Source organism: Rhopilema esculentum, chromosome 16, assembly GCF_057945365.1.
Source record: "Rhopilema esculentum isolate cy_ngs chromosome 16, ASM5794536v1, whole genome shotgun sequence".
NCBI lineage: Eukaryota > Metazoa > Cnidaria > Scyphozoa > Rhizostomeae > Rhizostomatidae > Rhopilema > Rhopilema esculentum.
The window spans coordinates 1,888,091-1,902,872 of record NC_142830.1 but is presented as its reverse complement, the minus strand read 5'-3'; the positions used below and the strand labels follow the sequence as shown (position 1 = coordinate 1,902,872).

At 37.4% G+C, this 14,782-nt stretch overlaps 2 protein-coding genes across 2 annotated transcripts; one reads left to right on the top strand and one right to left on the bottom strand.

Moving 5' to 3' along the window:
• Nucleotides 1–1,335: 1,335 nt before the first annotated feature.
• LOC135682532 (myosin-2 essential light chain) lies at nt 1,336–9,900 on the top strand. Its single transcript, XM_065197464.2, has 6 exons — nt 1,336–1,529; nt 3,065–3,092; nt 5,868–6,011; nt 6,982–7,155; nt 8,844–8,921; nt 9,560–9,900. Exons 1-6 carry the CDS (start codon nt 1,527–1,529, stop codon nt 9,586–9,588), a joined length of 456 nt encoding a protein of 151 aa, XP_065053536.2. The 5' UTR covers nt 1,336–1,526; the 3' UTR covers nt 9,589–9,900.
• Nucleotides 9,901–10,040: 140 nt separating this feature from the next.
• On the bottom strand, nt 10,041–14,385 carry LOC135682533 (myosin-2 essential light chain). The gene is made up of 5 exons (XM_065197466.2): nt 14,249–14,385; nt 12,001–12,144; nt 11,529–11,696; nt 10,850–10,927; nt 10,041–10,244 (listed from the first exon to the last, which is right to left on the bottom strand). Exons 1-5 carry the CDS (start codon nt 14,262–14,264, stop codon nt 10,216–10,218), a joined length of 435 nt encoding a protein of 144 aa, XP_065053538.2. The 5' UTR covers nt 14,265–14,385; the 3' UTR covers nt 10,041–10,215.
• Nucleotides 14,386–14,782: the final 397 nt, after the last annotated feature.

Here is a 14,782-nt window from a genome sequence, read left to right as displayed (position 1 = left end):
TGATTATCATACGCACATTTAATTAAAACAAAGTAAGAGCAATTAGTGGCGTGAAAGTATACGGAAACTAATTTTGCAGAAACTAATTTTTGTCGATTTTACGTTTTTGGGTGAATCCACGAGCACCTTTTTGCGATAAAGAAATTATAGGATAATCCGCAAAAAAGGATTACAGCTACTTTTGAGTTCCTCATAACAATAACTTCAATTTTGAAATTTTATTTGATCTTTAAAAATTTTAAAAGACTTCATGGCAACTATGGCTAAGCAAGCAGAGCTGCCGAGAGGGGGACAAAGAGGGCAAGGAGGGGAATGCCTAGGGCCTTGAGGTCTAGGGGGCTTCTTAAAGTAATGAATTCCGTTTTAAAATAAAATTTATCAAAATTGAAAAATTACACTTTAAAAAGGAAAGCATTTTGAACGAATATATAAATTTAAGCTACTCTAAAGGGTGTGGTTGCAAAAAAATCGTCTTTTGCTTTGCTCCAGGGCCTCCAAAATATCTCGTGGCCCTTATGCCAAATACTGTATATCCTTGAAGTTTTTTTTATTTGAAGTACTTCTGGCTAAAGTATAAATTATCGCAAAACATCCAAACCTATCATCAGGGAAGTGGAACCAACAAATTATTTATCGGCGAAAAATAATTTCCTCCAAAAATCAATTCTCTTTTGGCAAATAATTGTTCCAAGTGTCTTGTAGTGGTATATGTATTATTGTTGTGTGTTTAGGAACATCATATGACGAGCAGGAAAACTAAAATGGCCACTAGCTAGGCTCGTTTCAAGCTAGCTAGGCTCTGGCTATAAAAACGCTGTAAGTTTGAAATGTTCAATTGCCTGCATCTTTGAGTTTTCCATTTCTAGGCGGCTTATAGCCGTTAGCTTGCTACCTATAGCAAGTTATTTGCAATATTACAAAAAGTTATGTTTTAGAGGAAAGCAAGAGCCCCTCTTTCCTTCTATAGCACTACAGGGCGAAGGTGAAAAACCCGGTTCGGATAATCCGATTAATCTCGTGTCATACACGTCGAAGAGTTTTTTGACTGCATCAACGAATCACATGTCGCTCTCCTAGAAATATGACATCAAGCAAAACATGGTACCTCTCCGGATTGTTCATGTCCTCCGCACTACAGCACAATCCTGGATAAGACCATGGAACCCCTAGCTATAGAATATCTCAACTGAGCTCATTTCCTTTGTTTATTCGTAACATTAGCGGGGATATACCGCTGTTTCTCGGATAGAAAGAAAATAAAACGCGCTACAAGCCCCGGTGTCGCGTAATCCCAAGTCCTTGAAGCTCGAGACAAACAAAATATCGCCTGATCTTGCAATGCAGGACATTGGAGATAACAGCATGCTGACTTGGTAGCGCCCACGAATCTTCCCATTTATGGGCTAGGCATATGGAAAAGCGATATCAATTAGTATTGCTAAGAAAAACATCGTCACAATTTGTTACTGGAAGCTTGAACGATTATTACCGAAAATCCCTCGAAGAATCTCTAAGGAAGTAGCAAAATGGTATGAAAATGTTTTATCTAGATATTGCTAAATAATAATTGACATGAGAACTGTAAGATAAAAATGTAAGATGAAAAACCAGTTAGCAAGGTGTTTATAAAAGACCAACGTTAACATTTGCAGTTATAATGTCCACTGAATTGATCTGACATCTGTTTTTCACCTTTGTTAGAACATATTCTGTTTTGTTTAAGAAATCATCTGTTAACCACGGAAATACATACTTTATGTCCATGCATACGTTACGTACATACTTTATAGGCATAGTATCTTATACAAGACGGGTGTGTAGTGTACGGCCTAAAATGCTCGTTTAGCTGACATTGTTTTGCGCAACGGAAAAAAAACAGAATCGTCGTTTAAAACATCTTCAAAAGTTAACTAAGAAAGTTACTGAAATATGATACCACCCTTGTTCCTTGCCTCATTTTCTACAAAGTCTTTGTATATTCAAATAGTAGTTTGTCCTAATTTTCAAATGAAACAGACTAATTAGACTCTATAAAGCTAAGTTCCTTCTGAAATTGAGTCTGCCTTGAGGGATCGCAAGTCTACAATTACTAAAACAGTTATGCACCTATTGAAAACAGGTCCCATTAAACCGATGTACGGGGAAGGGATGGGGGCTTTATTTTTACCTTAAATGATCAATTTTGCACCCCTTTAAAAATAAGAGCAACGCTAGAATAAAAGTGAATCGTATTTTTTTTAGCGATTAGCATTGCGAAAGATAAGCAAACTTTCATTTCTCACTCCCTTTAAGTTGAGTTTCTAAATCAACGCATTAGGGCAGTCCCGGAATTAATTTGTGAGCTGTGTGTTTGTTCTTCTTTTTCTTTCTTCAAATGAGATTAACATTGCTTTTTGAGAAAGACAGCAACTGTATCAAATATATTACTGCCCAAAAGAGTAGGAATGTTGCTGATATGGAAACGAACATAGCTGAGAGGTTTTACCTAAAGCTAATTGTTTAGTTGATTCGGTAATTTTGAGAAAAGGGATTTACACCCTTATCAAATATGAAAGATACCATTTTAACAGGCACCGCGGGGCGTTGAGAAAAGTAGGGGTCTAGAAATAGTGGGGGGGGGAGGCTAAAACCAATAAAATGTGGCTTGACTGGTATTTCATTGGTAATTTTTTTTGCATTTCTAGAAAAAGTGGGGTGGAAAAAATCGTCTTTATCAAATATGGCAGATGCCCTTTTAAAATTCCCCCTTGCAATTATTTTCTCCCCGCCCTTTTTTTAGAGCCACAACGTCCCTAAAAGAATTAACAAATAAGATCATTCCCAAACAAGACTCTGATGCGATGTCAGAATATGAACCAAATGTGCATTACTTTAACAAGCCATATGCCTTGTGTGCTGACAACTTTCAGCAAGGATAACTTGAATCTAAATCCAAAGTAAACCACTTTGAGGGTTGTCATGAGCCTGGTTATATATTTTGTTTGTTTCTTACGTCAATAAAAAGCTAACTATAAGTCGGTTATCTAATCTACCACCAAACGTTGACCTAATTTTCTGTTCACAGGTGCACTACACAGAAGAACAAATGTCAGGTGAGACCTTTTGAAACTACCCTTGAAACATTTTCAATCTATGAAATAACATAAGAGAAAATTTGCACAGTCACCCCCTTTTGTTCTAAAAGATGGGGACAGCACCCATGAAAATATATTGTAGTAAAACATCTTTTTGTACAAATTGCAATCAACTATCTTTCAATGACGAAAAAATGTATTTGATCTATCTTCCCGAGCTCCACAAATTTTTGTGTCCTTTGAAAACTTGTTACCCTGGGCACCAGAGCCTGAAAAGTCCGGGGATTAAATATTGTAGACAGCCGCGATGGCAAAGAATATCCTTGCTCAAAAGAGTCTGGTACCCAGGGTAAAAAGCTGAAAGTCCGGGTTTTCAAGAGACAGGGGGTCGTTTGCAACTAATCTTTAGTCATTTGTTTACAAGGCTGACACCAGCAATGATAAACAGGGGGGCGGACATCGTTTTATTTCCGACGACATGTATATTCAATGGTAGAATAATACGCATACTTATCTAATTGTCAGTTCCTCTTTGCTATGTATAGGTCTAGCGGCCTTCTGTGCAACCCAATTGCTATATTTTAGATGAAGAAAGATTTCCTCAAGGTGTTGTTGCCTTCTTGCTGGTGCGAAAGCATTTTTAATTAAAATTCAAAAGATTGCATTTTAAGAAAGTTAAACAACGTTATCAACACAACATGATTTTGATTGCAGTTGTAGATTGTGCAGATTGTGTACAGGTAACTTAGGGTTTTTATAGTTATATTCTTTAACAGTATTCTCTCGTTCATAACTTAGATTTAATTTATTATAGTATCTTGTATTTAAGTTTCGGTTGGCTTGAATGAGCACGCGAGCTAGCAATTAGAGCCAACCTTTATTATAAAAAAATTATATTATTATTATTATGATAGCAAGGAACAACATGCTGCATAGTTCAATAATGCCAAAAGTCAGATATTTTCTGCTCTTTTTCATTGCTGCAAATTTGTCTATTACCACGTCATGATCGATTTCGGTGAGACTCTCTCTGCGGAGGATGTCCCTCAGTGACTTACGATCATCTTCTTCTACGAATGATTTATAGAAAGGCTGGAAATTTTCGATAGCGTCTGCGACATTGACATTTCTATGACATCTCTCTAGTAACATTTCTATGCGCTTCTATATGAGACCTTGCCTCGTCATCAAGAATTGTTTTTTGGGGTAGATATCTGGTGTCACGAGTGCTTCAGCATTTAGCAAAATTCAGATTATACATCTTAATTATCAATTTTTGCTATTTGCTTTATGCTTCCCACTGTGAAGGATTTGATGATCGATCGGAAAAATCCCGAAGTTTCTCGCAAAAGGGACTCTAAACATTCTGTAAGAACAAACTTGGATTTTTTCAGCCAATGCAACATAAAATAATCGATTAAAAGCAAAATTGCTAGTAATAAAATATGGCAAGATAAGAAGACTATCATCAGCCATTGGTTGGGATGTGACTTGTGGAGAGCCCTGAAATATTCCGACAAACAGCCTTATAGGGGGGGGGGGGGGGGGCGACGCTGACATCGGCTTTGTTTGTTTATAATTTAGTCAATTTTTTACCTCACTAAAAGTCTCAGGCCCTCTTTAGCTAGCTCTTCGCTTACATTACTACTCGAAGTCATAGGTACAATTCAACCTATAAAAGTTGATGAAAGGTACTGTCTTCGTTAGCAACCACAAACTATACAAACGGTTGTACTTACAGTGAGAGAGCGATAGCAAAAAATGTGCTGAGATTACAAAAACTCGTCTTATTGAGATTATATGTAACATTCAACTAAATGAAGGCCAGCCAAATTGATTGATGTTTGACAGAATCGAGGTTGCGATAAATAACGCAAATTTTAATGATATCTAGTCCTGCTACAATTATTTTCTGTATTCGCCAACATATTTGTCGCTTGAATCCAGGTTTATGGGTTTATCATATTCTCTGTGATAAACATCACGAATTATCATCGAATTTGATGCGGCATTCATTGAAAGAAGATTCCATAGAGAGAGGCTGCTTCTCAAAGATGCAGAATGGTACTTTACATTTTACTCATGAGAAATATCTAGCAGATAGAAAGGCTTATATGGGTGAAAAAAATCGTTGAAATGAAAAATGCTTAGGCCATGATACTAGTTTAATTTACACATTATGTTTGTATTTTCACAGCTTGTTGATTTTTGCCTTATAAGAAGGGATCAACAAACCTCTTTGAAATAGCAACCAAATGTACAACTCGAAATAGCAATCATAGGTATTTCACGTTATATATATAGAGAGAGAAGCGCCAACAAGAGGCAGAGATTTTCGTTTCTGCACTAAATGAGAAAAATCGATGGCAAATAATTTTCATAAAGAATGGCAGAGTGGAAAAAACTGCATAGGAACCAAAAAAATCGACAGTTTGAAAAATGCTTGATGATGCTTGAATCCCCTACTTTACAAATATTCAAGAAAAAAATCTCAGAATTCACATCGTTTAATTGTACTTGTAATCTTTGCAAGGAATACGTTAGCAACATCGATAATATTGTGTTAAAAGTGTGGTCGATGCGTTACGTAAGAGTTATATGGAAAGCAGGCTGAAGAGAATCATCGGCGATGCAACGACGACGTATTGCCGACGCATATAGGTTATATGGAAACCAGGCTGATTTGTCCAAGGTGTTTGTTTAGAATCAGTTTCCTCTACAGCAAACACTTTCTAATCAGAAATAAACTTTTTCATACAATCTAGTTGTTTCATTTTCAACTTCAATTCACAGAATATCAGGATGCCTTTTCACTATTTGATAAAAAAGGAGATGGAATGATAGGGTGTGACCAAATTGGCGAAGTTTTGAGGGCGCTCGGGTTGAATCCTCGTCAATCTGAGATCACGAAGCTTTTGAATGAAATTGATCCTAAAGGTAAGTAATTCCTATATATTTTTACTGGATATCGACCATGTCTATGATTACTTGTTGTGTATTCATATTCCGTTATGCTGATCCTAGAGTGTCACTATTCTGCATTTCAAGGCACATGCATTTCTATTTATCTGCATATCAGTCCATCTTTTAACGGAACAATTCATAGATGAAACTACGTTATCTCCCTAAAAGCGAATCTCAGCGGTTGCTTCGCGCGTCCACCAGCGACCAGCAAGAATTTGAATCTCCATTCCTTTTCACCTGATTGCTAGTAAAGCGCAAGAAAAATAATCACCAACAAACATGGCGGAAAGACAGCTTATGGCCTTTCATTTTGCATTAAAGCAGAGCAGAGAAAGGAATAAATAAAGGTTCAAAAACCCAGAAAGCATCGATTTTGGGCTCGCAAGGTATTTTGTGAATGTAAGGAAAAAGGCGAGTTTCATTAACTTGTTTTAGAGATGCGATCATCAGCTATTCTTTCTATATTTTCGCATATCGTTTAAAATAGGAGATCAGTCTATTCCATATTTTGATGTTTGCTCCATGCTGTATAAAATATGATATATTTTATAAAGTAAATTATAGATTTTTGTTATATCTTGATGTAATCCTATACTTGTATGTAACTATTGTTGAATTTGGATTTGAATTTTATGTCTACAAATTGACCTTGAAATGCCAGAGCGAACAACTGTTGAAATTCAAATCTCACCACCTTGCAATGTGCACAAAAAGACGTAAATTTTTGCAGACAGTCCAACCAAGTTTAACTACTGAGCGAAACGCGGCTAGTTGTAGTTGCGAAAAAATCACGTGCAGAAACTCTCTATTTGCTGGTCGCTGGCTTTCGCCGAGATTAGGCTTGTCTGTCGAGTCTACAACAAATTATAAAAATGTTTTATACTTTAAATTATTTCTACACGTCTTCATTCTGTTTTTCAAAGCACAATTTTTTATTTTGTAGGTGAAAATGAAAAGCGCCTGTCATTTGAAGAATTTCTTCCAATTTATCACGAGCAAACGGACAAGCAACAAAGCTCATCGATAGAAGCATTTATTGAGGCTTTTCGCATTTTTGACCTTGACAGCAACGGACTTATAAGCGGAGGAGAAATTCGACATCTATTGACAATGTTAGGTAGGTTTTGCAGGAAGCTAAAATTCATTTTACATGAATTTTAAATCTCGAAGAGTATCAAAATGGACTGTTAATGTGTGTATTATTTATTTAGAGAAATGAATCGTCTATATTCAGTTCTCAACTATAGGTTTGTGACTAGGGGTCATTGCATTATGATGTAGTCCATGAGTTCACGTCCTTTTCACCTTATTTTCTGATTTATACTAGTTGTACCTTCCTTACGCAAATTCTTAAAGATATGACCAACGAATGCATTTTTATCTATATTTTGAAGAATTATGTGGACCATTTTTGGACAGAGTGGGAGGGGTTACCCCCCCCCCCCCCCCCCCCCTCCTTCATACCACACCACCCCTTGGCGAAGACACTGGATATAGGCACATGAACGTGACTACAACAATGGACATGTGCTACAAAGTCTATTACACCAAGTAATTGGGGGGCACGAGCACCCCCTTCATTTCTACAGGCCTATCAATGTGTAAACAGAGTTGCTGCATACCGATATATCAAGCAAATAGCATGTTCACAAAAGCCTAGCCCTAATTTCATTCGGGAACAACCGTAAATGAGAATATAAAATCAAAATGCTAAATTTGACAAGTTTCAAGTTCGGCAGATACTTGGCATGTAACTTTTTCATCATAGCAAAACGGCGTGCTGCCGCTATGAAGCTTACAACAATGCTCTATGAAGAAACTTACCTACGACATCGTCTCAAATCGTCGAAAGCAATCCGAATTAAGAACTTCATTCTTATCCATGCTTATTAGCATATGCCTATTCATTAAGAATATCCATCACTAGATGTAAGCTTCATTTGAGAGCAAAAGATGTCCTTCTTCGTTAGCGCATTACTGCAGATTAGCTTCTTCAGCGCAAGACACCCAAAGACAGGCGTTTTAAATTTTTTACCATTCCGTTGACCTTTTCACTGAGATCTCGAGTGCGCAAGGAGGTTTTCTTATTGTTTTTAAGTGCATATTTATTGTTTTTACTGAATCGCCGCGTGTGCACGTGCAATTCCTTCCATGCTGATGTGCCACGGAACTTTTCACTGAGATCGCTTTGATTCCATAGAGGTCTGATTGCCTCTTTTTGATTGACTGGATTACAAAGACTTAAAAGATGAACTTTTTGTACATTTCTCCCAGGCCGCAATACTCTGCACTTTGCAGAAAATCAGGTTTCAAAACATTTTTAAAGATATTTGTAGTTGTTGCAGCTGTTACACTTTAGACGTCATGTTGAGATGCTTCATTTAAACATTTTTAAAAATGGCTTCCTTTGAAAACGTTCAATTTTTCGAGCATAAAAATAATGTCTTTTTGGATATTGCCGGGGAAATAGAGCATTTGAGGTGAAAATCAAGACAAAGAGCGTCATTGACGTAGGAGAAAAAGGGGCTGTGAGGGTTGCAGCCCTCCTAATCAGGCAAAACACAGCGCACAGTTTATCTCAGAAGAGCAGTATCCTTCGAGTTAGATCCAAACTAAGGACCCCCCGTTTCTGAGTGTCTAGCATCCGCTACGTCCATGAAGATCGTAACATTTTTACTCGAAAGTAAGGGGGGCAACAACTTCATAATGTTACCAACATCCACCCTTGCTATGAATTTTGAAACTCGCACCAAAGTTTGATTAGTAGAAAGATATTTCGTTTGATAATACTTAATTGGCTTTCAGGTGAAAAATTAACATTGGATGAGGTTGATGTGTTGCTTCAGGGATTCGAAGATGCCAACGGAAAGGTTTTATATGAAGGTACCAGATTTTCAAATTGCTTTCCAGTTAAGATTTAACATAAGTGTAGAATTTAAGTAATGGCTCCTGAAGAGACAAAAATGGGGTGTGGATCGAAAAACACGTCTTTCTTCCTTTCACGCTGCTTCCGATCCACACCTGAACGTACATTTTCTGCTTGCCTATGGTTATTATCCGACGTTTTGTACTGTGACGAGTGTCGGGAATAACTTCAGTATGCTATCCTTCCGCTATTTGCTGCCATCTTCAAATATTCATCTTAATGAATAGCACAGGGCATGAATTACTACAGATTTAAAAATTTAGTCTTCCTTAGATTCATCAGTCAGTACTGAAAGTTTCTTAGCTACTCGGCAGCGCCGGTAACGACTTTCTTATTAATAGAAGAGTGTAGTGTAACCTGACAGTTGACTGTTTTTCCCGACAAAGCTTCAATTCGAGCAGATGCTCAGACATTTGCATAACCACAAAATAATATATAACATTATTTGATGTACAATGTCAACATAATGGCCACGCAACATTATCATTGAGATCAAACTATGCCAAGTCGAGTTGCTTAACTTTTCAGACAGACGTTACTGTATCTTCATCAAGCAATACTGAAAAAGTAACTTACTGTCTATTTTCTTTCACAGATTTTGTCAGAAAGATAATGAATGGCTAGAATAACCAATCAAAGTTCGCCAAGATGACAAGGAGATAAGCTATAGAGACAATTCAACTATCTTATCTTCATTCTGTCATCTTTCGTATTTAGATACTTTGCAATATGTTCTGGAATTAAGTGATCATTAAAAAGTTATAGGAAGCGTTTTTGCTATTTTTGCTGTTAGATTTCCTTATTTCACCCAACTTTATAAATTGAAGTAAAGTTAACAAGAAAAAACAGAAATGGCATGCAGTTTTTCAAGACGAATGATGCTTTTATCAATTTCTTTGATTATCGAAAGATTATCATTAAAGAAGGCTGTATGTTCTCTCTACGTAAAAAGAAGGTAGCATCAGATTGGATCCCTTCTTGATGTGAAGAGCGAGTGGCATTCACTACTTTAGTCTTACTTCTCCAAAGTATTGCGTTTTTCTTTCTTGCAGACATGGTATGTCAGAGAAAAAAAATTGTATGTTTTAAGTATGTTGGTTTTATTACTGAAATTCGTTAAAATACAAAAATATGCATCAACTTCACTGCTTGATTACAAATGCGTATTTTATTTAATGTCATTAAAATGTAGGTCAACATTGGTAAATATAAATATAAACAGTTCCTTCATTGGTAAACAAAAACGATCCGTTATCCACCAATAACTTTACGGATGAATTCTGAAAACAAAAAATGTTTCTTAATACCTAATAGTGAAAAATATTCTGATGCAAGTACAAGAATCAAAAGATCTGAATCCATTTGTTTATCTAAAGGCTTTTAATTTGAACTTCTGTATTTCCAACACTAGTCTTCACTTTCTAAGCCACAATAGCAGTGGCATTGAAGATACGTACAAAGATGGCAATATAAAGAATAAATTTAACGGTTTTGGGGAAAATTTTTTGGTATAAAGTTTCAGCAATATATTTCGGAGATAAAACATTCATATTGGGATTAAAAAATTCTGGGGTGCTTGACCCAATGTTTTGTCATCAAATACTTTTCGGGTGCTGAAGATAAACCTGAATACTCCAAGTATAGGTCATTTTTGCATTGGGGGCAGGTTTGTAATGGCCATGGCATGAAAAAAAGGTAGTTGCAGTTATTCAGCGCTTATCCAGAACATAGGTAAGCAATGCAAATATCGAAGATAAGCATAAAAGGCACTCTTGTGCTTACATGAAAGTTACTTATATGAATCTGCCGCCTTTGCCCCCACCACCCCAAAAGGGCATGAAATGTGCAGGTTAGATCTGTGGACTTATAAAGCTTCACTGAATACCTTCATAATTTACTTTTCCAAAATTGTCCTCCATTCCTTGAAGCAGAATGTCTATCTCATCATCGGTGAGCCTTTCACCTGTGGCATTAAAAGCAACGATTATCAATGAATTTTGCAACGAAGGCAGATACAACACGAAGACAGACAGGTATTGTGTATCAACACAACTACTTATGTTACCAATACCTACAGAATCAAAGATGGCAGAAACTTTTTTCTGCCAAAAAATTTGAATGTACAATTATGTGTCTCAAAATTCTAGGAATATTCCGTCCGAAATTACCCCTTGAGTTCCAAATTCAGGCCAATCAACTTCCTGGCAAAGAGACTTTCGTCAAGTTTAACAGGGTCCACACCACAAGGACATGGCCTCCAAAATTTTTTGTGAAATAAGAGATTAAAATTAGCTCAAATTATTTAAGATAGATGCATTTGTAGATAATAAAAAATAGATTGAACCAAAGTCCAGAAGTAAAACAGCGTCAGCAAAACTTTTGTCACAATTAGGGAAGGTAAGAGGCATTCTCTTTACACTGCTGGCCCTTCCAGTTTAGGATCAGTGGCGAGGGGTCCTGTTGAGTGAAATAGAAGCATAAATGCTGTAGTAGGAATTCTAAAACACCTTTCGATAGACTTGCATTAATGGGCAAGTATTGTTGTAAACATAGACACTTCTCACCTAAACTCGAAAGCATGTGTCGAATTTCAGCAGAACTGATCATCCCACTGCCATCCCGATCGAACACTTTGAACCCTTCAACGAAACTTTCGAATTCCCCTACACGGCGTTTCGATTCTTGCGTGTGGTAGATTGGTAGGAATTCTTCAAAGCTTATTCTCTTTTCTCCTAAAACAGAATTGCAAACGATTGATGGATTTGCAATCTTATTTAAGAATATTACCAATGCATCCTTCGAATGTGAAGGTGGGAACAACTGCACATCAGCAGAGTCTTCAAACTCTGCACATCCGCAGAGTCGCAGAGTTTTCACTGACGTCATAATTTCTTTGTTCAATATATAATATAAATAGGAAAATAATAAGAAGTGTTTTCCATAATACTGCGGGGAACTTAAAAGCCAGATGACCCTAGCCAGAGACATCTGTGACGCACCAGTCCCTAGTTTTTTTGCAAATAGAACTTTTGTTACCTGTAGGATCAATATCTTTCCGTATCTTTGCGACGTCCGCTTGGGTTGGATTTAGGCCTAATGCCCGTAAGATATCACCCAACTGGCTGCTGTCGATCTTGCCATCACCTCGTTTATCAAACAAGTTGAATGCATCGCGTTGATCTGAAAATATTGAAAACATATACATCAAAGACACAAAGGTAAGGAAATACGTCTTCGGTGCCGTATCCTGGGTCCCCAGGGTATCGGTCCGCTGCTGCGCGGCCAATTGTAAATGCGAGGGAGGGTTTAGGAAAAGGAGTTTGAGGGCGGGATGCCGAAGCCCAGGAAAATCTTTTTACCCAGAGAAATTTCGCGAGAGCTATTCAGAAAATTAGGAACACAATGAGAAACGATACTGGAGAAGTCGGGCAGCAAGGAAAGGGGCAATTTTCCACAACCAAACCTCCTCCTGTGGCTATGCTACTGACATACATTATGATCTTAATGTTTGCTTAAAGATTATGTCATCCATAACTGTGGGAATGAATCTAGAATGAGCAGATCGTTACAAATAAGCTAAAAAATCATAAGAAGCTCTTGTGTGAAATTCAAAGGAGATAATCAGGGTTGGATTGCTAACAGGAATTTACGATTGAGGAAGAAAACCATAAAATGATATACCACCCGTAGTGTTACTTTTTCGGTACAAACAAAGACCTAAGAAAACTATGTGGAGACCACTGCTAACAGAATAAGATTGCTCTACGATTCATTAGGTTTTGACGTTCGTTTGATCGTAGTTAGGCTCTGGGTTTCTTTTACAGGATGCAACTGCAGACAGGTTTTGAATGCCAAACTAACCACAACTCGTTCTTTGTCGATGTTTCGTGCAGACCCTTGTTGATTCGCTAAATGCTTTTCATTTTGAGACTGGCCTGCTAAATGGCTTTTATCCGACATTAAGCAATATTCCTTGTGATGGCTGAAAACGACTCTCGTGTTACGTGAAAAAGAAAGGATGAAAAAGAAAGTTCTGAAGCCAGCCAACCGACCCAATTTTAGAGAGAGGATCACGATGGCGGATTTTATACCGTTATTTCTATGCCAAAAAAATCTGATCTTGGAGCTAGATTTGCCGAGTCGGTTCGAGTCGAGTCAGATCCACTGATCTATGGTCAGATCTCGTTGCACCTAGCCCCCATATATGCATGGGGTTGGGGGTAGGCAAGGTAAACCAAAAAGGACAAAAGAGTTACTGTTCACCATTTTCCAAAGGAAACAAGAACAATATGGTCCTCAGAACAAATAAAGGGGTGAAGCATGCTGGTATGATATCATTTCCTTCGGGGAAGGTGGTCATTGAAGGGGGCTGTCCATAAAATCGCGAAAATTCTTTCATTCGAGTTGACGTTGTCGATTCTTTTATCTACATATTTGCCAAAAATTGCTCATAGAATCGGAATCTTTCGGAAATCAGTTTGCGTGAAAACGTATTAACTCGCGACTTGGCTGACCAAACAACAAGAAACTTTCAATATTTTAATTCTGAGGTCGATGACGTCAACCCGAAACCTGGAATGGATAGTCTTCCGGGCCACTGCCTCCTCCTCCCTCTTCCGGGCCACTGCCTCCTCCTCCCCCCTATAAATACCGAAACTCTCGTTGGTCAAGAAGGAATAAGCCTGTAGAAAAGTTGGTTTTTAAACCCTGTTTTGTAAACCGAAAACAAATCTGGAAGGAAATAGGTGTCTGGGTCTCACGACGGGAGATTGCTTTGACAGAAATCATAAAGTCGGACAAGGAATAATCCGTTTCCTTGCAGCAAAAACAAACTCTCTAAAGCAGGTGTATAACACGAGAACAATAATATCGTCCTTTGTTGAAAAATATTCATAAGATGGTTTATGAGAAATTCAAACAAATCCTGAAGTGTGTACAGAATTTTAACAATGGACAATGAAGAGATCATGCCATGTTCAGAAAGGGCCTAACACAAAGAGGATTTAGCCAACTCTGTTTAGATTAAAATAATTAACATGATCATTACATTTATTAACGATTCTGTACAATTAATCAACAAAGACATTAAAAGATAACATGCAAGGATTTTTTTCGTGGGTCACTAATTTTGTTCGACTCTCTAACCATTTGCTTGCTCACGGGAAGGCCGGATATAACTCCCCATGATCATGGCAAGAAACACAACTTTACCTGGGAATTAATGACATAATATTTTTAAAGGACATGTCATGGTTAGAGGTTGTTTACAAAATTACGGACTTACCATCAATGTCATCCATTTCGTTTTTCTCAAAATCGATCCCCTGAAGCCTTGCCTGACTTGACTGTTTACGTGCTCACGGAAGTGGAGAATTTGGGCGTGCTCCGCTGACATACCCAAGAAATTGTGATGGTTAACAACTGCTATTGTTATCTTTGTCATGGATAAGCCAATCATACTTTTAATTTGAATTGTCAACATTCTTCTGTCCACAAGGCGTGAAACGCCCACAATGGATGTACTCGTTATGTACTTCGCTAAGCACGTGCACAGTTGACAAGAGGGGGCTACAGCAAAAAAGGGTCTGAACCAAAGACATTTTTCAATTCCTTGATGTTTTGATTGAAAGTTTCCTATATTCTATTATCAACGTTTCGTATGATTTAAAGATTTATATCAAATGCATATTTTGCCTTGAAACCAAGAAGGTAAGAGTTCAATATTCTTGAGACGAATTTAATGGGGAAATTTGTTGTAGCGAGATATTCCATAATTTTATTGTAAATTTCTTGTTTAAGGAGGCTGAAGCCCCTCCTG

Bases quoted from the DNA above. Each gene is read 5' to 3' on its own strand.
- LOC135682532 (XM_065197464.2), top strand. The intron at 3,093-5,867 runs GTGAGACCTTTT...TTCAATTCACAG, and splicing joins CACAGAAGAACAAATGTCAG to AATATCAGGATGCCTTTTCA. The intron at 7,156-8,843 runs GTAGGTTTTGCA...ATTGGCTTTCAG, and splicing joins ACATCTATTGACAATGTTAG to GTGAAAAATTAACATTGGAT.
- LOC135682533 (XM_065197466.2), bottom strand. The intron at 10,928-11,528 runs GTGAGAAGTGTC...TTAATGCCACAG, and splicing joins ACACATGCTTTCGAGTTTAG to GTGAAAGGCTCACCGATGAT. The intron at 10,245-10,849 runs GTATTCAGTGAA...TTTTGTTTTCAG, and splicing joins TGGAAAAGTAAATTATGAAG to AATTCATCCGTAAAGTTATT.